The sequence below is a fragment of the Camelus ferus genome, chromosome 23 (assembly GCF_009834535.1).
Source record: "Camelus ferus isolate YT-003-E chromosome 23, BCGSAC_Cfer_1.0, whole genome shotgun sequence".
NCBI classification, from domain to species: domain Eukaryota; kingdom Metazoa; phylum Chordata; class Mammalia; order Artiodactyla; family Camelidae; genus Camelus; species Camelus ferus.
This window is the reverse complement of record NC_045718.1, coordinates 2842776-2870752: the sequence shown is the minus strand read 5'-3', so window position 1 is coordinate 2870752 and position 27977 is coordinate 2842776. Positions and strand designations below refer to the sequence as shown.

Below are 27977 nucleotides of genomic sequence, written 5' to 3'. Positions count from 1 at the left end.
CCAAGAATCACCCTGTGCTTTGCTCTGTTAAGCTTTTGGTAGCATTTCAGCATCGTAAGGAAGAATCAGGGACAGTATCCCAATTGTTCTGTTCCAGTGAACGCCCAGTAAATAACTATGGCATAGCTATTCATATCTAAGCCATAGGATTTGTATTTTCTTTTAAAACAACTGTCAGGAAATGTTTTCACATACTTGTTCTACCTTTGGAAAACATCCTGAGGACGAGGAAGTTTAATCCCACCAACTCCCAAAATTTTGGTATTCCCTCAAGGCAGAAGACATTTGTAGAAAGAATTCATCGCAATCCACAAACGTTTGGGAACCAAGCTTTCATAAAATGTTGTTCAGCTGAAACTCCAGTCAGCACACTGCCAGGCCCCACAGCAGGTTCCCAGTAAACATTTGTTGAGTAAATGGGAGTGATTTGCATATTGACAACCTCTTGCTTGTATCAGCATCCACAGTATTTGTTAATTTATCCCAAAATGCTCCCTTGTCTTTGTGGAGTTAGACCCCGAGATGAGTTAACAAAACCAAATTACTAATAGTTTAAAATTTAGATGACCTGTAGCATCCATGTTCTGATACTGTTGGACAATGGCTGGTAAGAACCCGAAGATTTGAAATATGTTTTCATTCACAGGGTTTGCAATTTAGCAAATAGGCTGAAGAGAGATTTTCAAATGCCCCAAGATGAAAAGAAACTTTGCATATAGACCAACATTGTTTTTACTTACTCTCTTTACATGTGATTTTGTATTTCTTTTTATCCATAAGCATTCTTTGAAGTAGGTATTAATGCCTTCAGTTTATAAAAGAAAATAAAGATCCAGTGGATGGAGGATTTTTTGGATAAGAAAATACTAATAAAATATGGCAATGATGGTCCTTTAAATATGAGGACACAGCTATTAAAACGTGGAGGTAATTCATATGTACTCTACACTAACTTGGCTTGGGTTCTTCGGTTAAAACTACGAAGGCTATGAAAAGATTAGGCTTAAATATCCTCTCTGTTATGTGAGTTATGCTATCTTGAAAAACTGTGCACTTTTAACTCTTTCACTGTGTACTCATAGATCAAGGAAGCTACTATGTGAGAAACAGCACAAAAGCAAGTGGGAGATGGTACAGCCGACTCACTAAGGACAAGACACTAGCATCTCAGGGCGCCCAGGTGAAAAGATTGCCCTCCCACATGCTCTTAAAAGGAAAAGGTAGACGATTACCTATGGGCACATGAAAGGTTTCAGAATCACCTTTTGTTAAAATATTTGGAAGGATTCGAGTTTAACAAACATGATCTCCTTTTCACTTTAAATACCAGTAAGCATGTCAGAGAGATTAAACTAATCTCAGTTACATCCAAGCAGGGACCATAAGGTGACACAGGAGGGTCATCAGTGGTAACACCGTAAGAGAGCTGTGGTTCTCAAACTTGGGTGAGCCTCAGGCTCCCCGGGAGCGCCCGGCGAAGCACAAAGGGCGCCCCCATCCTCAGGGATCCTGACTGAGCTGGTCTGGGATGAGGCCTGGGAATGTGCACTTCCAGCAAATTCCCAGGTGATGCTGGTATTCCTGGCCCAGTGCTCACACCCTGAGAAGCACTAACAGAACACAGAACAGTTCAGCATCGTGGCTCTCAGCATCGGCTTTACATGAAGCATTAACTAGGAAGCTTTCAAAAATCTCCCCCTGCCCTGCCCGTGCCTGAGGCCAAATTAACTCAGAATTTGGGGGTGGGAGCCCCGGCATCCGTATTTATTTTTGTCTCTGGGTGACTCCAGGCAAAGTTGAGAACTACTGACATGTGGGAAGATGCTCTTGTCTCCGTAACTGGTTGTTAAGAAGATACGTTTTGTAAGCACTGAGCAGAAGGACAGAATCACTGACGTGCTGAGAATCCCCCACCAGAAATCCCCCATTTCCTTCTCCTATTTTCTTCAAAGGCGTGTCACACAAAGGATCTAAACAAGTGAACTGTAGCTTTCTGTAAGTATATACATCTACAGCTTTGAAAACTAGCAGAGTTTTGTATTTGTGAATTCCTAGTTTAAAAAGCCACATACAAATTTTCAGTCACATTTTCCTACCTTTTTGGTGGGAAATAATTTTGTTATTTCTCAATCTGGAGATCTATAAAGGTTTGGATTTTTTTTATATATGTTGGAGGCATATTTTATAATCTGGTATAATTTGGAAGCTTCTTTAATACAAATTCATTACAAAGGTGGGGAAAATATATCCAACCACAGAGAAAGAAGGAACGTAGGAGAAAATTAAATTTGTCTAGAGCAGTGATTCTCAAAGTGTAGTCCCTGGACCAGCGATACCAGTATCACCTGAAAATTTGTTAGAAATATAAATTCTCAGGCCCCTACCCAAGACAGAGCTAAGGAACCAGAAACTCTGGGAACTGGGCCCAGTGATCTGCATTTCAGCAAGAACTCCAGCCGGTTTTGAAGCACACTCTAGTTCAAAAACCACTGGTCTAAAATATTCATTATTTCAGATGTAAGAAGAATTGAATAGAGCACTATGAATCCAGTGTGCATTGGTTCGGGCACTACCCCGACCCCCACTGCTCTAATAACAGATGTGCGCTTTTAAACCACACCCAAGCTAATTACCATTCCATCATCAGAGCTTGAGAGTGAAGGTGGAATTGACAGGAGCCATGTCCAGCAAGGGGGTGGGGAGTTTATTCTACAAATCCTCCACTATCAACTTTAACCTATTTCTCTTTGGTGCCCAAGACAGAATGAAGAATGCAAAACTTACTAACGAGGATAAACACTAGGAAAACCAACCAACCAGCGAACCAACCAACCAACCATCACGTGAGACTGGAGGAGGGTGGGTATCTCTATGTGCAGCAGGCACTCACCTTGAATCGTCCTCTTGAAGAACGCCTTGCAGGCTTCGCAGGATGCTACCCCATAGTGGTACCCAGATGCGATGTCGCCGCACACCAGGCACAGTCTCTTGGGCATCGAGTTGAGCATGTATTCACACTTGGTCTGGGGGTCTTCAACAATGGTGCTGGAGCAGTCGTCATACAGTTTCCTGACAGGCCCACTGCCGCCTAGGATAGGAGCAGAAGGGTAGAGAGGTGGCGAGTCAAGTCCGTTCTGATGGCCATTCATGGTTGAACTGTAGCTCCCGCTGGCGTCTGAAGAGCCACCTGGGCTGCGGTGGTTGACGCTGTCCGTCAGGGAGGCCGGGCTGGAGGGTTCCGTCTTGATGAAGGACGAACAGCTGGAATCAATGTGCCGGTCTTTGTTTGACATTCTGCAGAGAAGCCTGAGATTTAGGGAGATACAAACAGAGGGAGAAAGAGAAGGAGAGAGTGTCAAACACCGAGACCAAAAGAGGCAGAAACAAAGAGAAGGTGAAACAGTAAAGTAAAAGGGAAGGATGAAAGGTGGAAAAAAAAAAAAAAGAGAGAGAGAATTCATATGTTAAAGACATTGCTCTTTGATATAGCCAATATTTTATATTAACTATAACTAAAGTATAACCTTTAAAAATTGTGGATCACTCTATTGTACACCTGAAATTTATATAATATTGTACATCAACTCTACTTTAATTAAAAAAAAAGTCACTTCTCTTTGAGAGGGCTGCCTACGAGCAAAGGACCACACATCATTCATTCCCTAGTCAATATCTCTTGTTCTACAAGAAGGTAATCAGCATAAGAGCGTGACAGGGTTACATCAAAGTGCCCAGACAGGCCATAAACAAGAGCTCTAACGGGTCTAATTCCTTTTACTTCACCTTTCTCTTGGAGAACCACTGTCAATATCTAAATCAACTCCCTAGATTCTAAATCTGTCCACAGAAGCGGAGCGATCTGCAAAGTCCACACCATTTCTAAAAGTAAATTCATCCTCACTCTACTTTCCCCTTCCGTTTTCTGATGCTGCAATCATTCTATTATGAGCAGGATCAAACTTTTCTTTTCAAGACCGAACAGATGATTCCCCAGCTCTTGCAATCACCGTTTGTCAGCACGCATCCAGAGGCATAACCGTGCTCCTTATTGATCCAAGACACATAGGGAATATATCCTTGATCAGTTTGCTTCTTTAGTTAAACTGCTCTGTTTCTAGTGACACAGAGAGACATCAAGGATAACATTCTAGCCAATATTTAAGGATTGTTTCCTAGAGCCTACAAAGCTTAGTGATCACCAGCACTGATTAATAAACAGGTACGTGCGTGTACATGTGTGTTTGTGTGAGTGACTGGCTCCTGCTGAAGAGAGCAATCAGTAAAAGCCACGTGACCCTTCAGTATACCTGTGAGTCCACAAATCTGATACTTTATACTCAGCAAAGTAAGAACGTATCAAATTTGGTCCTGAAAAAAATGACTTTTGTGATCGCCTCTCTTTCTCCCTTTCCTTTGGTCTTTTAGCATCATACCTCCCAAAAGGCAATATGATGAAACATCTAATCTGACAGATTCTCTCTCTTGTCTAGAAGAAACGGACTGCCCCTCTTACTGTGTCGGACCCATAAGTGATTAAATTTCCGAAGAGGTAATTAGATGAAAAGATATAATTGGTCCTATTTTCTTTCTGGTTAGTCATAGTGCAAAACCCCTTTTAGCAAAGTCTCTTCTGAACCTTCGGAGAGCTCGCTATAGAAAGAGGTGAGAGTTGAGGAAGGGACTTAGATAATTGCTTCCCAGTGGAAAGTTGATTTATGGGAGTCCCACTGGGTAATGGTCATTCACTAGAATTTGGGGGAGTAGCTGCCGTACTACCAAAGGGATGTAATTATCTCCTTCACTATAAATCTAATGATATTTCCTCATTGCAGAAATTTCATGCTCTCCTCCGGGTCCCCCTTCCCCCACTGTTCTTCTACTTTAAAACGAAGGCAAATACGGAATTTCCTAGCAGAGCATGTTCACCGAATGGTTCCAAGAAGGCAGTCTCAAGAGTGAAGCATTGAGGACAGGAATTTGCCCCTTAACCAAGAGATTTCACATCAGAAGTGGTATTCTCTTGTCTAAAGGAAAGCAGTCTCGGGAGGAGAAGAAAGCAAACAGGCAGGAGAAATCCACAAAAATATCTTCTTGCTGTCGCCCACCCACTGGTGGTGTCCTTTCCTGGAGAACCAGCGAAAGGAAAAATTTCCCCCGCGCCAGCCTGAACTCCGGCATCCGCTCCCTCCCGCATCTGCTGCCTTGTCCCCGTCACTGCTAATGAGCGTTGTAATTAATAGATGGTTCTCCTTGTCTCCCGGCTTGCACCCTGGGCTAAGCACTTTTCCTCCAGTCAACGTTTGAAAGAAAGCGGGTCGGCACTGACTTACAGCAGCCCTGCGAATTCCTTTTAATTTAGAGCACTTACCCCACCACTTCACTTATTACCTTGTAATTACTGGACTGCTCGCACATACATTATGATCTGAGACTGGAGTTAGAAGTTATTAGGGTACTAAAACATGGTTGCTCCCCTTTCCTCTCTCTGGCACTGAATTTCTCACGGCGATGACAATTAACTCTTTTCGCCATCTGCCCGCGAGGCACCATGTCTCAATTATTTTTTCCTTTTCCGGAGGAGAGTTGCTTCGAGCTGCTGGACCATGTACCACACCATGCTTTCTCCAGGCCCTCTTCTCTCTCTCTTTTTGTATCATCTATGGTCGATTTTATCCCAATTTTCTTTCCCTTGGGCTTCTTCTCATGGACTTTTAAAATCTGCAGAACTCTTGACTAAAGAACAAGACTCACTCTCCTCTTTATGGAAGACTTATTTGCAAAGTCACCAAATGTTTACATGTCACATGCATGTTGTTCAGGCCTCTAAAAAACTGGATGTCCCTAGCCAGCTGTTTCCTCCAAAATCTCAGTCCATAACTTTGCAAGAATCTGGATGGAAGCAAGAAAAGTCAGGAAGTTCAAGTCGTCAGGGAAACCTCTGGACGGCGGCAATCTCTCCTCCTACACAAGTCTGGCCACTGTAGCTATAAATGAAAGTGAACGAGCTGGATCTGTGCTGTTGGATGGACATGCTTCTTCTCAGCCAGGAACTGCTTCCTTCATGAGCACCTTTCGCCCGGTGGAAACAGTAACAATCAGACCTGTCATTTATCCCGTGCTTCTGATCTGCCAGGTGCTGACCCCGAGCACTTCACAAATACTACCTCATTTAATCCCCAAGACAGTCTCGCCAGGGAGGTTATTACTTTTTAGGAAACAGAGCCTCAGACATCATATGATTTCCTGGAAGTCATACAGCTTGGAAGTGGAGGAGTCGGGATTTGAACTCAGATCTGACTCCAAAGTCCAGTGCAGGAATGTCTTGAAGCCAACAGAGAGTTTTTCAAGGTGTTCACTGATTTTTTTTTTTTTAATAGCCAAGGAAGCAGGGGTAGAGATAGCACACTCACTGCTTCTGTGACATTCCTGCTCACCCATGGGTGGAAAAGTGGTGGAAGTGGCCACCACCCTGGCTCCAGGGCGGCCTAGGTGGGCCACCCTTGCCTGGGGTTTGCAGTGACGCCCAAACAGAATCTGAAAAGAACACAGTTGTCTCCTAATTACTACTCAGCTCATTACACTGAGCACTGCCTAGACACCATTACATTATACCCTAAAACTACAGTGGGTCTTAATTCTCTCCCTCTCTGTCTCTGAAATTCTACAGCTCTATTATTCAAGCCTGAAATATTCACAACTATCTATAAATTCAATTGTCAGCTGGTGGGTTTTATTCTAGACTTCACTTCAATCTAAAATTAGAGGCACTAAAATTCACATTAACTCTAAGAGGAATGTAGTGAATAAGACTTTATTTCAAAAGAACACCTTTTTGTCAGAAAGAGCCGTTTTCAAGATGATGGCTTTATCTGTAGCCAAAGAGCAGCAGCCTGATTCCACATTGTGCTGTTAACGCAGACACTTCAGGTCACATTGGATTAATAATAATAATAATAAAAAAAAATCTAAATTTAGTTAAGAATTATGAATAGAAATAACATGTGTTGGAAAACGTGGGAAATATTTATCTTAAAGCCTTCGTAGGGTTGCTTTTATTTTATTATTTTAAGAGAAATGATGAGAGGCACCAGGGAGAAAGACAAGCAACTTTCCAGAAACCTTCTCTGAGCGAACACCCTGAGAATAAACTGGAGGAAGGGGTAACCATGTCAAGAATAACATTTTGTTTCTGTCTAAGAAACTAAATTTGAGGGGTTTAACAGCATTCTTGAGGTCAGGGACATTTCAGTGCTTTAGAAAACATTTTCAACACAGTTTGAGATACAGTCTTCCATAGTCTATACATTCCATGTATGTTCTATTATATATATATTATATATACATATGCATGTATATATATGTGTGTGTGTGTATGTGTGTGTATATATATATATTCTGATGGTCACGCTTCAACACAGGAACTCGCTGCCCAGCCTTGCCTGAGGGCCAGCAAGAGTAAAATTTATCTTTGGCATTAGAGGAGCAGGCAAATACAGCTTCTTGGTTGCTGGATGACTTAAAACTGTAACTTTCAGAAGCTAATGAACTGTGTGGGTACCTGTGTGTGCACAGGGAGAAAGTGATAAGAAAAGAATAAGGATCAATTTAAAGCTGCTGCTGCAGGAGCAAATAAGAGCATCAGTAAGTTCATATTCAATGCACAATTACCAAGCTCAGTTGCTGTCAGAGACTCTCCCTAGATCCAGGTGAAAGTGTGATTGTGAATGAGCTGCCCTGAACTTCGGGGCAACGGGTAGCTGTCCAGGGTGGTCTACACTTCCCAGGGGGGCTTAAGCCTATGTTCCACAGTCTTATGTATTATTATGTATTATTAACCCTTTCACCAAAATGTAAGTTCTTAACAAACAGATGCATTTCAGCCTTTGAATGTTATACCAAACTGGAATTCATCTGCTACTGTATTTCCCTCCTAAAACAATGGTACATAAATGAACACGTGCGCACAGGTCTTCTTTGGTCTTCCTGATGGTTACACCAAGGCAAGATTTTTGAAACATTCATTATACCTATTGTCAGCGTCAGACACCACCACAGGCTTAAGTATATGACAACTAAACAACTCACTGTTTTATTTCCTTCCTGTTGCCCTTAAGGGCCCAAAAAGGTGCCCCTCATCATTATAAATTCTAAACACTTTATCCATTTATATCCACAGTTTGTATTTAACAACAGTGAAGCCAGCAAACCTGCAAGCTTACAAATATGAGGAGAGAGAGAGAAATAAGAAGACAGAATCCTTAGTTCTCTCACCGGAGCACAGAATCCCAGGGTTAGAAAGGAAGGTTTTCCAGTCCCACCACTGATCACTTGTCCATTCAAAATAGGAATGTATCTGTAAGGACTGGTCGGTTTTCTATCTTCTGAAATCAGCAGATTGAATATTTAAGCATTTTTGGTTAAAAAAATAATTAGAAATTTTTATGAACCTATAGGTTTCTGGTTCTGTTTCAATGCTTTTAGAAGAAAACCACCAAGACTTAAGGCTGCAGCTCCCCGAGGCCCAGGCTTCAAGGCCGCGTGACCCCAGCAACTCCTTGGCAGTCTGAGTTACAACTTCAAGCACACTATTTCACAATAAGCTGTTCTTTCTCCCCCCACCTCCCCGCTTCAACTAATTGCACTCTTGTAAAGTGGCAAAATGTGAATCACTTAGTAACAAAATGGGCACCAGCCGCTATTGTCAGAGAACGGTGATGCTGAAGAAAGAGAAAGCAACTGAATGAAGTGTCATGTCAGAAATCAATGGTGCAACGTGTGATTTGAGAAAACATGACTACTTTACAGAGACAGGGTGTCATTATGGCATCACAGTAATACGATGCTTTGACAACTGCTGGGTCTAACATATCATCATTGCATTAAGGTGCACTGGCTTAGTTGGGGAAGGAAGAGAAAGGATTTTTTTCTTTTAATAAGAAATATCTTAAGGTATGCCTGGTTAACCTAACAGAAGGAGATCATTAATTGTAAAGAAGGAATTGTAAATCCCGCCCCCCACGCTCAGACAGGTTAAAATACGTGTACACGTATGCACACATACTTATATATAATTTTAGGTCTTCTTTAATAAACGTTGAGGCCCATCTAATGGGACAGACGTCTAGGACCAGACCACAGTGATTTAGTCATGCCGCTTCTTGATTCTCTGAACAAATAACGTGTGTCTTTCGTCCAAAAGACTCTTTCCAACTTTAAGCAAACAGCTCCCCGCAAAGCTGGTGTTTGAGATGCTGACAAGAGATGAAGCGAAGTTGTGTGGGGACAAGGGGCCAGCTCCTGAAATAACAGACCAGAGCCTCTATCTAAGCTGAAAGCTTTCCCACTTCTGTAAAAGGCCGTGAGCCATTCCAAGCAAGGAAATTTAGGACAAATAAGCAGGAGACTTTCAACTCATTTCTGGCCAGTTGTTGAAAGCACCTCCAGGAATATAGCTTCATACCTATCACTAAACCATGACCAAGAAGGACCTCGCTGAAACCCTATCTGCTTTTAGGGCTCCAAGTTCAATGATCTTTTCTTACTCAGTTTTGTTCTGAAATCAGGTTGGTTGTCTATCCTGGTTTAATCGCAGAAATCCCATGTCCTGGGAACCCCTCCATCCCAGGCAAACCAGGATGGCTGGCCATCCAACCCGACATATAGAAAGACCTATAAAGCCTTAAGCCTGTACTCTTGCTGTTGTATCTAAAACAAAGGAAGGGCAACCGATCATACTCATTTTCAGCAAAGAGAAATGCACTAATAAGACTTGGGAGGTCCCAAGCATGTACATGCTAAAAAGTGCCTGTAAATATACCCGCATCCCATTTTACTATGGAAACCAGCCAGAGGCCACTGCCGATCGCCTTGTTAAGTTATCCAGACTATTTTAGATGGAGGAAATTGCAATTGCTTCCGTTTGTATTGCAGGTGATTTCTGATGCTTCCTGGCTGATAAACTTTATTAATGGGAGAAGAAATGGTCCTGTGATATCACAATGTGTTGCTCATTATGGTTGTTGACAGTTTCTGTATTTAAGGATTCGATCTGATGCAGGGGCGCTTAGTAGTGTAATTTATCCTCAGCTTGTTTTCTTGGACCTATTTCAATCTGGGGGTGAACATCCCTTGTTTATAGCTCTAAATACAGTAAGTGAGCTACTGGCAAATCAATAAAACTGTTAAATGCATAATAATGCTGGGTAATTGCATACATGATGTTTTGCATAATTAACTGTCTGAGCTTTTCTTTAATATAATGGGCACTCATGTAATATAGAGCAGCTATAAGTCTATAAAATACACACAGTTTATATGAACCATGATTCTGCTTAAAACTCTGGCTAATCATCTCCATCGGCTTTGAAGGGAGAGCTCTCCTCCACTGCCAAGTCCAAATCAATTCTTATGACATTACTTTATAACTAACATGATATTTAACTGATGATGGCTATTAGCTGTTATACAGATTGCACTCAAGTACTGTAACAGTAGGGGAAAAAATACCATTTAGTTTAAACAAACTTCTGCCATGTAATCAATATTACTGAGGCAAATTAAGTATTTTAACAAGTGTGTATATTTGCCCTAATGCAGCTTAATTAACTATATCCTCACAACTACCCAACTCCAGGACATCTATGGATGTCAGAAGAAGATGTCCAGAAATGACTAGTCGGAAACTCAGATGCACAACAGATGCAGAACAGGCACTTCCCCTACAGTCCTTAAGAAGAGGTCTTTCCTTACATAAGTTATTCTCCTGGGACCAAACCTTAGAGGACCAGAAGGGCTTTAGAATCGTGTACCCTATGTCATGACGTAGGAAATGGCCACATGTTGACCAGATCACTAGCCCCTGGTAGTGAAACAGCCCTGGGCCCCAGGTGGGGATCACTGCTAGAAAGGAAGGTCAGTATGGGGTAAAAAAAAAACTCCCTAAGATAAATCATCAAAACGAAGCTTACGATATATGCTGAATGTAACATTTATTCGGTCTTAGAGATTTACTGCTCCGTGAGCAGAACTCCTCTGCAGTAAGCTTTCTCAAGAAAAGAAATAGTCTCCTACTTCTACAAATCTCTGGTCTTTCAAATAGAAATATGGATCAATAAAGTTGGCTTGTGTTCAGACAATTCCGTTTTCAAGCAGTCAAGGAGCACACCGAAGAGAAAAAGCCAACACAGCGGGGCGGGGGGCGTGGGGACTGACAGCTAAATGAAGACCTTCTCACGGCATCTCGCTAGAGGAGAAATAAACAGGCATTCAACTCATAGAAAGTCTATGCACTGATCTTTACAAATTACAATCGAATATAGATGCCTTACACACACACTCCAGTGATGGAGTTCACAAATCAAATCCAGGTCAATGAAAGCTCAGGCTGCCTGGATCGCCCTTTCCTAGTCTCTTTGCTACACTAGAACAGGAAATAAGAATGCTATCAGGACTTGCTGTAAGGATATTGAGATCATAGTATTGATGTCACCCTTTACTCATTAAGAAAATGTTTTGCAAAAGCAATTACAATGACCAATAAACCAGCTGCCTCCATAGACAGGCCAGTTCCCTTGGAGCCGAACTCTGAAACAGCCCCAGAAACTGGGTGGATTACAGTGGTGAGAAAACCTAGATGCCGAGAAGGACTCACTGCTGAAATAAAAGTTGTTTGGAGTGTATGTGGACATTTCTGTGTTCAGGGGAGATTCACAGGTACCAGCACAGATAATAAAGCACCTCTTTCCTGTTGGACAGCGGTTAAACTAGATTTATATTTTTAACGTAATGGCTCAGTCTGCAGTTGTTAACATCTGGATGTAAATGCAGCTGGTCTGGGGTGATCTATGAAAGCAGAGGTTACCATTATATTCTGTCGGTATCAGGTATTGTTCAGCTGAAGTAGGGGAGTGGGGGGAGGGGGGGATCAGCTAATTATCAATCCTAAGACTTCTTCTGTTTTCTTTTTCTGCCCCAAACACTTCACTGAACTAGCTGCCTAAAGAGAAAGTGAAGCTAAGATATCCAAGCCACAAGGGAAGGGAAAATAACGTATCTGGCACATATATTTAATTCAAGCCATGGAAATGATGAGAGATTTGTTCTGTGGCAGAGTGGGTTTTGTAAAGGGGATTGTTCAGCAGTGAGACACCATCCAGCGAAGCCAATGGAGGCCACTGGAGAGGCCGGGGAGTTCAGATCAGAAGGACCTGCCTGTGGTTTCTCATTCAAAGGTCCAAAGACAAACATGCAAACACAAGTATCTGAATGTTATACATCATTCTGAAAAACTGTTAAAAAAAAAAAAATGTAAGACACCAAGATTCCCAGAGGTTGGCTGTCTTCTCTTCTTTTGCAGGAAGCCCTGTCTTCTTACAGCACTGGAGGGAGAAGCCACATGGTTTCTGCTGGGCTCTGGTGCTGTGTGACCTGAGACAGGTCGCTTAGGCACTCTGACCCTCTTCCTCACTTGTCAGATGGGAGGATGCGCCCACATGCTTTCTAAAACAACTGCTGCCATTTTTTTTAAACTGTATTTTACTCAGATAAAACCCACACTGGTCTGTGACTCAGATGAGACCTGAGAGCAAGGCTATTGCCCTGAGGCGTACTTCTCAAACTTCCATTTCCTTGGCTGCTACTGCCCTCAACCACCCACAGGGTGTGTGCGTGCTTGTGGGTGAGCGTGTGTGTGTGTTTGTGTGCATGTGCTGCAGGAGAAGGATTAAGTACCTCAACGACTTGCTACGTAACATGGCAACTTCCCAGGAATCCTTCCCAGTGGGCGACAAAAGGACTAACAGAGCCATGACAATTTGGGGGGATCCGGGGAGCAGGACTCTGGGTCTTTTTTTCCTAGAAATGGTTCTCTTTTTGCTCATTATGTTTTTGGTGGGAGGCGTTGGCAGAAAGGGCAATTCCCTGCAATCAGTGTTTAAGTGAATGTTTGTCCCAGTGTGTGACACCACGCTGTCAGCGAGCAGCGGGGAGCCGTTGAGTTGTTACTACATTTGATTTGACTGCCAGTAGGAAGCTTCATTTCCACCAACTGTTAGTAGCTCGCTCAAAGAATCTTCTCTTCAGTTCTGGAGTGATTTTTATCCCCTCTCTCTCTTCTATTTCCTTTTCCTTGATATGTCATAAGCCCAAATGACACGTGGATTTGTAAGAGACAACCCTCATTCTGGTCTCCTGAGCTGCTCAGACCTGAGGGCCTGGATGGAAAGAGTCCATCCAATGTGCTCAATATTTCTAGCCTCTCATTTAGAGTCTCTGCACTTTAATTCAGATTTCCTAGATCATCGCAAGGTCAACGGATGCAAACTGGGTCGGTCACACTGCGGTCACATGTTTTTACTTGATGGTGTTTATTTCAGCTGAGGGAGCAGACATTTCTGCCGCTCTTATTACCCAAAAAATATTGCCACTCACCTCTTCCTGCAATTCTGTTGAAATAATTGCTAGTTTTGGTGATGGCTTCTGACACCTTCAAAATTTTTCTCTGATTTGGTAACTGTACTCCATCCCATGAAATCCTTGCTTTTTAAAAATAATGATTTTGGTAATTAGGATCCTCAAAGAGTGGCTCTGACAACAACTTCTGACAATGAAAAGCATCTTTAGGAACAACAAAAGCTCTTGCATGAGTAAAAAGGGTGGGGGAGAAAAAGAGAAGGAAAAATCCCTCAGAGATATTACGAAAATTCAGGCTGAACGGAAAAGTAATTAACACTAAAGAGCTAAAACTGTAATTAAGAAAAATTTCATTAAGCGGAGGCAGGTGAGTCTGCTTTTCTGAATGTGACAAGATGCTGTGTAAAAATAAAATAGAAGCAGGTTTTGGTGAGTGGAGCAGGAAAGCCATGTCTTTAACCAGATCAAATTCTCGAAATTGGCTGTCAAGACAGGATTGTTGTGATTTATACCCGTCTATCAAGTGCACGAATGGAGAGACAGAGAGAACAGAAGCAGGCTGCCGTCACTTCCATTCGCAAAGAACCTTTAATTTCCACAGCACCATCTGTTACCAAATCTGATTCACATTCCCCCTTAATCTGGTTTAGTTCCATAATACTAATTCTTCCCCAACCCCTATGAACACAAACCACCAAAAAAAAAAAAGCCTCCAGGTCTTGGTGAGTGAGAAATTGAATATTATAGAGGTAGGTGTTGAAGCTCTGGTGACTTAAGTGAAGCATGCTCTTCTCCATTCAAATGCATTCCTGGTGAAGGGATTTGCTTTCAGCCAAGGCAGAGATATGAAATTGTTCATATTTGGGGTCAAAAAAAAAAATGTTGATCTAAAAGTAGGCCGAGGACATGAAAGCAGAGGTTGTCACAAAATACAATTGTTGTCAAGTTTAGTCACTTTCAGAACCGGCTATAAAATCATTTTGTCATGGTTTTCGCACAGAGAAAAGCCTGAAATTGTATTTTTGTTAAGCAAACTGAGAGTGATGTATATATTCAGAAGAAGCAGAAAAGGCTAGGGGGCAGGGACCTGGGGGGAACCCAGGAGGAAACAGGAATGGAAAAAAAAATCATATATAATTTAAAATACAGGGATGTATGTGGGTAAACACACATCCGCCTCTCCTAATCTGAGATCCTATTAGCACATACTTTTGACTCCATATCACTCCTGCTCTTAGCCAATATAATAACTGGCATTCACAATAATGAGGCTGTGGAGCTATAAAATTATAAAGTGCTTTCTGCATCAGAGAAAGATTAAACTATGCCCAGTAAAGATTTAGTGTTAAATGTACTTTATTGCTTTCTAACTCTGTGAAAATTTGTCATCCCTAAAGGCAACAGTACATAAAGATCCACAGGCATACATTCCAAAATGAGAAAAGACACTATTCGAATGCTGGGGTGAGAAGTTTTGATTACACGTTTAGCCGACTGGCTCACTACCTAATTCTTCAATGAACATTAGAAGAATTAGCCTTTTGTTCTCTAAGCCAGTCATAAAGAACGCTAGCTGGCTTACAGGATACCAGCCCCCCAGTGTCAGTACATGACTGGAGGGACTACTGTCAAAATATATATTTTCATGATAGACATGATTGTCACCCATAAATACATTTTCTGTAGAAGTCTTTTAGCACATAAAACCCATCACTGAACTGGTAGTATTGTCATGCCAAGTAAAAAATTATCCTAAATCTATTATATAAAGATGTATACTTTCAGGAAAGAATGTCTGCTTTTACTGACATAATCTTCTGATTAACTAGGTAGACAGATATTTTCAACTATTTGCAACAATGAGAACCTGATTTTTAAGAGACATGGGAGCTTATGAAAAATGATAAAGCATTCAGGACATTGCAACAAACAAGAAAACTTGAGACAAGAATAAATATGCTTATATACACACACATGAACATATACATATATATACACACACACATCTCCTATAAAAACATCAAAAGATGTCATATACACATGTAAGTAGTTAACGATTCTAAACATGGTAAAATATAAGACCACGCTGTTAATACTTTCAGTATTAATCAAGGGATAGGTTAATACAGATATCCCTAAGTTATACATAGTAATTTGTATTATATAATTTTTTGAATTTCTATTAAAATTACAAGTGGAAGAGGAATTTTTGTTTTCTTCACACTCATAAGAATGGCTAACATTCACAAAACTGAGAACACCCAATGCTGGTGAGGATGTGGAACAACCAGAACTCACATCCACTGCTGGCAGGATATAAAATGGTACCACTTTTTCAGAAAAAAAAATAAAAACCTGTTAGAAAGTTTCTTATGAAGTTAAGCAGACATTTACCATATCACAACAGTTCACTCCTAGATATTTAAGATGTTAAGATGAAAACATATGTCCACAAAAAAGAACTCTACACAAACATGCATCACAGCTTATTCATGATGGCCGTGGGCTGAAGACAGATCAAATACCCATCACTGATGCCTAGAAAAACAAGTCATCATAATAGAATAGAATATATATAAAAGCCTATACTATAGATAGATGATAGATAGATAGATAGATAGATAGATAGATAGATAGATAGATAGATAGATAGATTATGGAATTCTGGTCAACCACGAAAAAGAAATGAACTGTGATAAATCCAACCACGTGCAGTATCAGAGATGCCCTGGTTAAGAAAAACTAGGTAGATACAAAAGAGCACTCACTGGGAGACTCTGTTACTGTGAAGTTCTAAACCAGGCAAAACTAGTCCCCAGCAGTTGTCTGGAGCAAGGGGTAGGGACTGTCTAGAGGGCAGCATAAGGAAGCTTTCCCCCAACACTTTTTACTTTGTTTATACTTACATCTAAACCACATTTTTGTATGTGTCATGTGGATCCCAACTGTCAAAACTCATCTAACTATGCATGGAAAGTATGTGTTTTGTTGTGTGTAAATTTTATCAATAAAATTGATCCAAAGAGAAAATTTTGCGCAGTAAGTTCAACATAATAACTTTTTATTACTAGATGTTTCTAGTAATTCCTATGCCTGCTACCAGGTCTTAAATAGCCAGACCTAGAAAATTCTTCACACAGGGACACAGTAGATCAGAGAAGTGAGGCAGAGGACTTATTCAAGGACACCCAGAATTGGAGGTAGAACTTAGTCCAAATTCCATGTTTCCATCTCTCAGGCCAGATCTTTTTTCTAAACTATTAATGGAGCAAAGGATGAAATCACAATTAGAGCCACAGCGAATAATCTTCTACTAATCTGAATGATAAACACCTTTCTGTATTCTGTTTTTAAAAACTCATGAAATACTTGTTACTGTAAACACAAAATAATTCCATGCATCCATGTGCATATTTGGGAAGTAAAGAAAGCTAACCTGACTTCATTCCCCATTGTCTTCCTCCAAAACATGGCCCATGATAAAACGGCTTTAGCAAAGAGGCAATATGTGAGCAGTGATACGGTTACGTATTTGTAAGTAATTCAGGATGAGCTTTTAAACTTTTCTGGTTTGTTTTGTTTTTGTGTTTCCAACAAGGAAGTGGGTGTTATGGGAGATAAAATAGTAAAAAAATAAGATTTAAGAAGAGAAAGTAAGAAAAAGAGGAGAGTCATCTGATTTTTTAAAAATATGGTTTAGATATAAGTATAAACACAGTAGAAAGTGTCAGGGGAAAAGTGAGATGTATAAAACCCGAGTAGGCTAAATCGTGCATTTCAAAAGAAATGCATAATTCTAAGGAGCTGCCAGGAAAGAAAACTTGCAGAGTAACTTAAATCAAGTTAAAAATTATTTAATCCCCAATTTACCAGATACTTCCTAAGTAGGAAGATAGGCATGATGTTCCTTAGCAGGAAAGGAAATAAATCACAGAGCACATTTCTTCCCTCCTTTAAATTTTATACACATGGAGGTTACAGCATGTAGTACTCAGCAAAGGAGAAATGACACGATTACACTGCTAATTCGTGTTTTCCTGAAAAGAGGATTCTGCCAAGTCATAAAACCGCGTACATTCCTGAAAACAAGTCTGGCCAAGTCGACAATCTGTCCCTTGCAACGGCTCCACACACCCTGCAGGCTGACAACCAAAGCCCTTTAGCCCAGGAGTCCAGATCTCACCTTCCCTGACAGGCCAGCCTCTTCAACCCCAGCTCTCACTTCTCCCCGCCTCGCACCTCGTGTGTACGTGATGCTTACCGACTTGTAATTCCCTCCTACCATCCAGCTTTCTCTGCTTTCTGTCCGCAATGCGTCTCCCTTTCCCTTTGCCCCAACATCTGGCTAGCTCCTACTCCTCAGTGAAACCTCAGCTGAGCTATCACATCTCCATCAGGTCTTCCCCAATAACTCTTCTCAATGTTCCCATCATTCTGTTTCTACAACTGCACTATAACACTGGTCTTCCGTGTGTATCCTCGTGTTTCGGTCCCTCCACCAGAGGAGAAGGATGCATGGTGCTCTGTTCCTAAATTTCCCCCTACACCCAGGTTGGTGAATGAATGAACCAACCATGAATTCACCAAAGCAGTGGACTTTAAACACTGAAGGACACATTTTCTAAATTAAAGTGTGGTTCACACAATCTCGAGAATCCGTGAGATGAAGCATTAAACATAGAAGAGCTATGTTTCTATCTCCTTCGGTCACAGAAAAGCTGCTACAAGATTTGATTTAAACAAAACAGAACAACCTACACGGCGAACTAGTAAATGATATAAGGTTTTGAATTAGATGACTCGGCTCTGAGTTCACCAGCATTGTCATTTACTCACGGTGGGCTCAGATATGTGATCTACAAACCTCAGTTGCTGAATCTGTGACATGGGAACTCTGTGTCACAGTACAGGAAGAGTACATAAAAATTATTTGCAAAGGCGGCATTGAGTTTGGAAGGATATCGATGGATAGAAGAAGAAAGAACATTTTAGGATAAAACAGGATGACCCAGAAGTGGGAGAGTGCAGGGCTGGCTCAGAGAATGAAGGAGGCAGTGGTCCCATAGGTCCATGGGGGACTTGGAATCTGCCATGGGCTCAGCACTTAGTTTAGGACCAGACTGCAGGAGGTTTGAAATACTATGGTATGCAAATTAGATGTTATTTTTTAGCCGATGGGAAGCTACTGAAGATTTCTAAGGAGAAAAGACATAACCCAATTTATGCTTTAATTAAACACCGTTTTGGCTGCAGCCATGTCCATAGACTCGCCCACTCATCCCTAGTATGTTTTAGGCATGGAACCTGATAAAACAAACAGACCAGATCTCTGAACTCACAGTGTTTAATGCTCAACTTGAGAGCTATTATGTCCATCCAGGTAAATGTTGAGAAAAACCTGAAGAAAGACGGTGGCAAAGAGAATGGAAAAAAGAGGAGGTGAATATTATGAGCATGATCAAAAGAGGTTTCTGCGTCCCCAGTGACCCACAGATAATGCAGGAGAATTGGTCAAGCTAACATTTCTTTGACAAAGTGCAATTTTTTATGAAGTAGAATATAAAAACAAATACCTTGTGATGAAGCTGATCTTTATCGCGACTGCGGTGAGAGGAACCTACAGATACAATATGATTACATAGAACTAAGCACGTGCACTCACACACACAAGCACAAATGCACGTGTGACTTGTGAGATCTAAGGTGTGTGGACTCTTATCAATGTCAATTTCCTGGTTGTGACATTGGACTAGAATTATGCAAGAGCTTGCCATGGACAGAAACTAGGTGAAGGGTAAGGCATTTCTCTGTAATTATTTCATACAACTGCATGTGAGTCTACAATTACATCAAAAAAAAGGTTTTTTTTTTTAAATTAACATTTTCCTTGAAGACATGGGCTGCAGCCTATTTGACTTTATATCCTCAGTACTTTGTACTATGCTGAACTCATATTAGCTACTTATAAATCTGTCCTGAATAGATGTTTGTTGAATGAATAAATGACTGAACCACAAGGCATTATGTCAACTAAAGGCACCATTTTTTTAAAATGTTGTTATATGCTCATCACATCACTTTCTATGTCTGGCTTATGTTTAAATACCAAAACTCTGACACTAGGTACCATTTAGTCAAGGTCATGAAGATGACAGCACAGATGATCTTCCCCTCTATCAACTCTGAGAGGACAGTCAATTCCCAAGATCATGTTCTTAAGAAGTATCAATATGATTTCATATGTCCCAAGAAGATATGTGGAATTGTTTTTCTTCTTTTTCTCTTTAATGATGGGAAAAGAAGTTCCAGCCACACACTCGTTCTCAAGACAATCTTGTGAAACAAGTTTTATCTCCATTTTACCAATGAGGGAATCAGAACTGTGACAAAGCTGGAACTTGAACTTGAGTAAATTCCGTCCTCTGAGCAACAAAATGCTCAACCACAAAGCTTTCGTAACAATGCTTTGTAACAGCTAACTAACTACACCAACTGTTGTCACACCTACAACTACTAACATTTTAACCTTCTAAAGATTTTACTTTTCAATGCTTTAATTTTCTTAAACCTCTGACACTCAGGTAAGTGCTATGGTGTATCTGTGATGACTATTTGAATCCATGATACCAAAAATGGGAGCAAAATAAAACAAACAAAAAAGAGAAATTTAGTTTAGTCCCTTAAATGTCTAAGAGCAAAGAATGACAGTGTTGAAAAGTCAAAATTACTAGGCAACTTAGAAAATACTAGATTATTTATGCCATAGAAGGGAGAAGGCCTAAAGTATGATTATTATTTAACTGATACAGGTTTAGAGCCTTTTAATAAGGAGAAACTAACTTATTTCACAGCATGGAAAACTGGAGCTAGATATGAGGTAGAACTTCCTGGCCAATTAGTTTCTGCCATTCCTTAACTGTGTCAATATGCATAATTAATATACATTGATTAATTTACTACCTCAGCTATCTTAACAATTAAAATGCAGGTACTAATTAATGCCCACACCACTGAATGCACAGGAATGTTGAGATCCAGAAGAGAAAACAGATGTGAAAATCTTTGAAAGGCTTAAAGTGTAAGGCAACTCCAAAGAGTTATAAACTTGTAGGGCAAAATATCCATTTTTAATCTTTGGAATAATCAGTCAAATCTGAACTTAAATCTGCACCTAATTTTGAAATATAAATCCATACTTCTCACAAAAAAATTATTCAGCTTTTGGGATCTGTTGTAATTTATGGTTGTTTAAACACTTAGATAACGCTTTCTGACTTCTACTGATTTTTCACCAACATTAGCTCCCACTGTCACAGAAAATGATCTCAGTGTCTCAGAACCTAAGATTAAGAGGTTATGCTAGTTATTTATAGCGAAGCTTTAAATGAATCAGTTCACAAATCTTTAGTGAGTACCTACTGTGTGCAAAGACTGATGAGAACTCTGAAGAATAACGAAGTCTTTTTCCAAGGGGAAACATGGTGAGTTTCAGAGGTCAAAATACCCCTGCTAAGAATGAACGCAGTGTGGAAGTTATGCAAGAAACCAATGAGGTCAAAGTCCTCCCCCCACCCATTGATTCCATGTGGATAAAAATTAATTTAACACAGGTCTGGGGAAAAAATCAAGTTAGAGGTAACTTCTGAAACTGCTTAACTACATTCAAACATCTTAGGCACTGAGCGCAAGAACAAGACAAGAGAGTGTGGATAAAACTATCACGACCACTTCTGGGGAAAAAAAAAGTGACTCCCAAGACTAGAGGCATAGTCGTTGTGAGGAACCATGGGGAACGTCTCTCTGGAGTTCCCTCAACAGTGCACACCATTAGTCATGATGGTTCTCAGCCTGAGCAGCCGCTGGGTTGCACGCTGGTGTCCCCGCCTCTTCCATCTGCCCCTAAGGCGAGGCTCTTGTATGACAGTTAATCTGTCCATTTTCCAGAAGGCAGACAGACAGGGCAGGAACATTTCTTGCTCTTATCCAAAGTCCAGAAAGGAATATTGAGGGAAAACAGGAAAATGGGAAAAATGAGTGTGGTCCATCTCATGAAGCACTTGACCACTGATACCTACTAGCTAACCAGTTAGTTATGATTTCAAGTCTCCTCCCGGAGCATCTGTGTCCTCATGTGAACTCCACACTCATGTCTATGCCTGTCTGTTTACTGGAAAACCACAAAACTCACAGTATGTGATATTACAGGCATGAATTTTGATGATACGAAAACTAGGGCTCATAGTGAGAAATAAACTTGGATGGCAAGGAGATTAAAGAAACGGGAAATGGAGTAAGAAGTCTGGTTTCATCACTTCAGAAACCTCTGTGTGAGAGATGGAGTAATGCCTCTCTCCCATTCCTAAGGAACCGAAGACTCTGTGACTCAGAGAACTGAGACTTAGAAAAAAATGCATCTCTTGAGAAATGGTCACTCCTGTCCTAGCCTTTCCCCAAGTGTACATATTTCTCCCCACTCTCCAAAATTCAGCTGACAGGTAAGCAGGCTCAGATACTAACACTGACTGATGTTGGAAACTTTATTCATCCATCCATCTTTCTCTCCACGGAAGCTTCCAAAGCTGAGGGCGGCATGCTGAGGTCACAGCCAGCACATAAGTAAGGTCATCCGCTTATTTACCTGCATTGCTGTATCAAACACGCTGTCACATTTAAACTAGACGGTCTACAAAAATACCTGCCACGAAAAAAAATAATAATGATAGTCAAATGATGGCGTGTGATTGGTTGACTATACTGAGTACAGGGGGTTGCTACCCTGGTAGTTTTATTAAATATGAAAGCTAGAGATTTATGTTATGGGTGATAAGGGCAAGAATGCTGTAAAAGTGAGAAAATATGGCAACAGTGTGCTGTACATCACCAATGGGATAATTATTTATCGAAAAAGTTGGCATTCTTAGACTTCCAACATGCAGCGTATGAAATTCATATATTCAAAGGAGACATCATAATAACCTGCTGGCTGGTGGTGATGGATATGTTTTTAATCCAAATGGCCACAATCTTCCGTCTGCCTGTCATGAAGGGCCAGGAAACAATGGAATTTTCCTTTCATAACTCTTGATGTTGAAAGAGGAAAAACCCGCAAGCGTGATAAGTGGCTCATTCCAATGGACAAATGGACATGGAGCTGAGAAAATGAGCGTGAATAAAAGCCATTGTTCCCTAACTAATGCCATTTTCACTTGTTACACCAAGAAAACGGAGCAAGGCCTGATTTCTGCCTCCTGCCTGTCTTGGAAAGCACAAGTTCAAACCGCAACCAAAGCTGGAAAATCTTCAACACCGTGTGAATTCATTTACCAATTACCTCTCGCTGGAAAAAGTCAGGGAAAGGCTGGTATAATATTTGTCTATTAACTAAAACTTACTGTACAAACACAGTGAGAAGAGTTGGTGGTGTAGGGCTTTTATTGACTAGAACGCCTTGCCTATGGATTTCCTCCTTTGAGGTTTAAAGGAATTCCTATTTCTCATTTACAGTCTATCAGAAAAGGTATATGACCTGTATTTTTTAATTTATATAAATCCACTCAGTCAATCAGCCTGGGCTGAAATTTAATGGATGTATCAGTCATTGTTGGTCCAGGGAGAGGGAAGAGCCAGCAGCATCCACCAACCCATCTCTCTTCTACTATTACCTCCCTCTCTCTTTTTTTTTTTTAAACCTCGTCAGCTCAGATGCCTCCCTTAACTTCAAGTCTTTCAAAGCTGTTGTTTTTAAAGGGAGAAATCTAAGCAAATATAAACGGATGTTGGCTCTCTCTCGGTTTTTAAAAATCTCCATTTTTTCCACAACTATGTTAGGGCCATTTTATTACATATGCAGCAAATTTACAGTAACAAGATGTTCCCCTGACAAATTAATCACTTTTCAAGCATTTTATCATATAAATAAAATATCACCACAGGAGAGTAAAAATCATCAGCTCAAACCAGTTGATTTAACCCTTCCTTTGGGAAACGGGCCTGAAATAGATTAAGGACCACCTCCCAGACACACACACACACTCATTCACTCACATTCTTATGAGCTGGGCACTCAGACTACTGGTAACAAGGCTGATAAAGGAACTTCTGACTTGAGAAGCCAGACCGCAGTGTTTAGAAGAGACGTACACCGACGCCTCCATCAGAGAGAGGGGACGCTGAAAACATAGTATCGCTGACGTCACAGCAAGTCTACAAGGATCTGCACCCTCCCCTTCACGGCTTGATTTCTACACTCCTTCTAATAATAATGATTAAATACTATACTGCATTTTTATAGTCCTGTTCTCACCCTGCCGTTCTAGGCAGGGAAGGAGACCGCAAGTGGCCAGGTTTCTGTCTTTACTTTGCTTTCCCCTTGGCTAATTTCAGAAAGTGAAGCCAGCAATTATATGCAGTCGGGAGACTGATAAGGAGGCACACATGCAGGAGAAATAGGTTCAATTCAAGCCTCCCTGACTAATCCTTATTATGACTCATTTCGACTTCAGAATTTGTCGGTTGAGGTAAGAAGCTAATTTGGCCTGGAGAAGTGAAATCTCAGCTTTGTAGTTTCCTTCCAGGGCTACTAACAACCCATTATTAAGAGAAAAGTAGGAGGGGGCAGGAAAGATTTATTTACTTCTGCATGCTATTTTCTTAGATCATTAAACTTAAGATACTTTAAGTAAGAGCATACGTTTCTTTGGCTTCCAAACCTACAGTCTGTACCAGAATATCTTACATCCCCAAATAAATTGCATTATTTTTAAAACCTGCACCCAGTATGACCCTCAGACTTAGATCCTGAGATGAACAGTAGGATGCTCTGCCAGATCTTGACAGGAAATCGGAGCAGAAAGGCCCTGGTAGATTTCTCTGAACTGCTTCACCCTTTTGTGTGCACAAATTCTGCGCCTTCTGTTTGTACTCATCAGAAGACCTGTCTTCTCTCTTGTCATGGGTTCCCTCACACCAAATACATCAATACATCTAAGTTTTAATCTATATACTTTAAGAAAATTAAAAAATCTAGTATCATGCCTGGGCCAGTTGTGACACCTCAAAACAAAAGATGACCAGGCCATGCTGACTGTCTTCGGTGCTTAAGTAAATACCATTCTAATTATTGGCCATGCTTTGGGGAAACCCCAAATGGTCCCCTTACCTCCCTACTTATGAGCCCGTAAAAAAGCTGGTGATTTATTACATCCTTCTTTTTCCCCGTGCAGGGATAATGAAGTTCTTTATGGGAGGCTATTAAAAAGCAACTTGGATGCTACTATTTGCTACTTATCTCATATAATTACTAATACCATAACTGCTATTAGAGGGCAGTATTTAAAGCAGCTAGCCTTCCATAAATATAGCTGATCTGACTAAACTGTCAATGGCAAATTTCAGAAATAATCACTAAAAGGAGATTTACTTTTGAAATATATAATGTGTTACACAAAGGCTTTTTACTAACGCTGATTTTATTTTTTGGTTCTAATTCAATCATTAGACTTACCAACTGAGTACATAATGGTAAGGTCAGCATTCTTAAAAAGAAAGTAGTAACACTAATTAATTTCCTTCTGGGTATCTCCTTGACAAATTATGAAATTTTTCTTTTAAATTTCCTCACAAATATTTGGGCACGGAGCTGTCTTGAAAAGTTGATGGTTCATGTCTTTAAGTAACACCTTTGATGAAAACGCCAATCAAATAAAAATAAAATTATCTAGATTTTGCAGTTTCCGGTAGTATGAGAGAAGATGAGGGAACACATTTGTAAAATGCTCAAAAGAGATGTTTATAACAAGTACACTGTGCTGGTATATGTTCACTTACTAAGTGTCCATTGCCATTTTAGGGAAATAAACACACTCTAAACGCCTCCTGTCAAAACAAATATCCTTTTTTTTTTCCCTCATGATCTTCAGATAAAGTAAGTTATTCCATATTCCAGGCAAAGATGACACAGCACATGAGTTGATGAAATCATATGCACGTCAATTATTCAGAGATAATAAAAAGCTGGCCCTGTCCAGATCAGGTCAGAGACGTTCTAACAGCCTAACCTCAGAATACAAAAGGAGATAAAACAATGCTCGGGAAAACTAATGCCTGTGAAAGTCTTAAATAAGAACACATTTTTAAAAATGAGCATAGTAAGTCGGGGTAAATAAAAGCAATTAAGGCAATTTGTAAAAAGTCTGTTTTCTTGTATAGACATATTTAAAATCCTAAAACATTTTATTACTTTGTATATTGATGGAGCCTAAAATATCTGTAAGTGTTCCCTGAAGTTGCCAGTTAAACAGAGTCAACTCGTGTTCTTGTAGCTAACCACCAGCACCACCACGTACAAGTTCCTTCTAATTCATGTCTCTGTCAACTTGGTCCTCCTTTGCCTGTCAAGAGTAGGCTCTCCGTCAGCAGCCAACAGTATCCAAGTGACTCCAGGAGGAACAGACTGTTTTCCAGGAAAAGATAATTTGAGAAGAGTTACTAATTCTGGGAAAATATCTTTTTTGGCTTTATTTTTACAACAGTATGTGGCAAAGCTAGGGGTGAATGCTGGATTGTACAATGTGGGTCTGGGGAGAGAGGGAGCTGGGGTGTCAGAGGAAGAACTGTGGGGCAGAAGAAGAAAGATTAAAGGGAGAGGAAGAACCAGGTGTGGTCTAACACTCCAGAGTTTTATTTAATGCCTGGAAATTTTATGGAGTTACTTGGCTTATAATGAATATCTCATTTTTATTTGGCACTGGAAAATGGTTTCAAATGCAGATAAAACGGAATCATCTCAAATACTTTTTGGAAAGAGACTGGTTACAAACAAATTTCCCTGAAATAAAAAGTATTTTATTTGAACAAATACGAAGTGGGTTGCTGGTGGTATTAAGAATTAGCTACATGATTCATTTTCATGCTTAATTGCTTATTTAAGTGAAGTCTAGAGCGTTACTGGCTCAAAAAAGCAGCTCCACTAAATTTACTTTGCAATTGAATTAAGTGGGATGGAGTAAAGAAACCCTAAAGAATCTAGTCTTTTCTAGAACACAAACACCACATGCCTTTTTTGTACATACAGAACCAGAGGAACTCGTCACAAACACGTTCTCTTTTTCATGGTTCTGTTATAAACTTGTCCGTTAAAACATAAACAGGCTAGATGTAATATATAACATTATCTATCTGCAACAATCTATAAAGTAAAAATGAGAGGAGTGCATAAAAACAATAAATTAATTTAAATGAAGCCTCTCCCCCTCCCCCCACATTATATTATCTCCTAAGTGATTCTCAGGAAAGAAAATAGGAACAGTTTGTTTCAAGCCTGGATACTACCAATTCCATTCATAGTTCTAAGCGTCCATTTAGAATTTAGAATCATTTTCATACGGACTAGATCTTCCCAGACTTCAATGACAATTACAGCCTTGTAAACTTATCTTGTAGGTACAAAATGCATTATACCAAGAAGTCTTTTAAAACCATTTGGTTCAAACTTTCCTGATTTCAGTATAAATGACTTATCTGACTCCAGTTTTGAATACCTTTAAGTATTTTGTTTTTGGATCCATCAGGTAATTCTTAGGGCATGCCTGTCCACGTGATTTATCTAGACCCAAAACACACAACGTCATATACAGATTTCTATAACTGAAGGGTTTCATTTCACATTTAGGATATATTATTGTTGAATTTGGTAACAGGATTTTGCACATGGGAGCTAATCAAACTATTTTTGACTGGCCACCTAGACAAACAAAATTAACCTAGACCTTTTTTTCTATTTTTTTAAAATCTAGTAAAAAAAACCACAATATGTATAAATTGCAATTCACTAAAAAGCCAAAGGTATTATCCCTCTATGCACAAAAATCATGTTTCAGAAAGAACACAGAGTTGTTTTATTTCTGTTAAATCAATGCCTTAAAACAGTACGTTTCATCAGTTTCACTTTCACATCCAGAAAGTCCCCAAAGGTTTCCTACCTGAAGCTGGCCATATTTTAAGTGCAAAACAGGCTGAGCGCTATCTAAATCTAGATAAAACTCATTGGTTTGTAATCTGCACAATGATCTATACATCTAAATCTATATGCAAATCAAATGCTTTCATGCGTTGGAGCATTCCAAAGCACCCAGGGCTAAGAGCGCGAGGTTCTTGCAGATTCTTCCTCGGCTACTCTTCTCCTTCCCCTCTATTTATTTATACTAGCTACCTAAATAATTCACACTGCCTGCTTTTCAGCCCGAATGTTGCTCAGAAGAGGCCTACAATGAGCTATTGCAGTCACCAGATGGACTCATGAATGCAGCAGGTGGGGCAGATGGCAAGGCGCCCTGTCTGATGCTGCTTGCTTCGGCATGGGCTGCCTTTCCTTCCAGGTACATTATCATCATCCTAACACTGAGCGGTGTGTAGTTTGCGGGTGGGGTGGAAGTGGGGCACTGGCAAATCCTTCACGTGCAATCCTAGAGGAATCGTAAATTACCAGCTGCCCTCTTCCTCCCTGCCCCCCACCTCCAGCAACCCCGGATGTTTTATGCTGTTGCTTTGTTAGTGGGTTTTTTAAGACT

General features: G+C 40.3%; 1 protein-coding gene across 15 annotated transcripts in view; it reads right to left on the bottom strand.

The window, feature by feature from the left end:
* ESRRG (estrogen related receptor gamma) overlaps window positions 1–27977 on the bottom strand; it is a 580472-nt gene that overhangs the window by 167247 nt on the left and 385248 nt on the right. For 12 of the 15 annotated variants that reach the window (XM_032466768.1, XM_032466760.1, XM_032466757.1 and 9 more), the window contains one exon: window positions 2891–3306. In XM_032466768.1, the coding sequence (XP_032322659.1) occupies window positions 2891–3293 (403 nt within the window). In that variant the 5' untranslated portion in view covers window positions 3294–3306. Of the gene's footprint in view, window positions 1–2890; window positions 3307–3783; window positions 3788–7896; window positions 7901–18983; window positions 19195–27977 lie in introns of those variants that run through there. The other 3 variants (XM_032466766.1, XM_032466764.1, XM_032466767.1) reach the window with 3 other exon arrangements.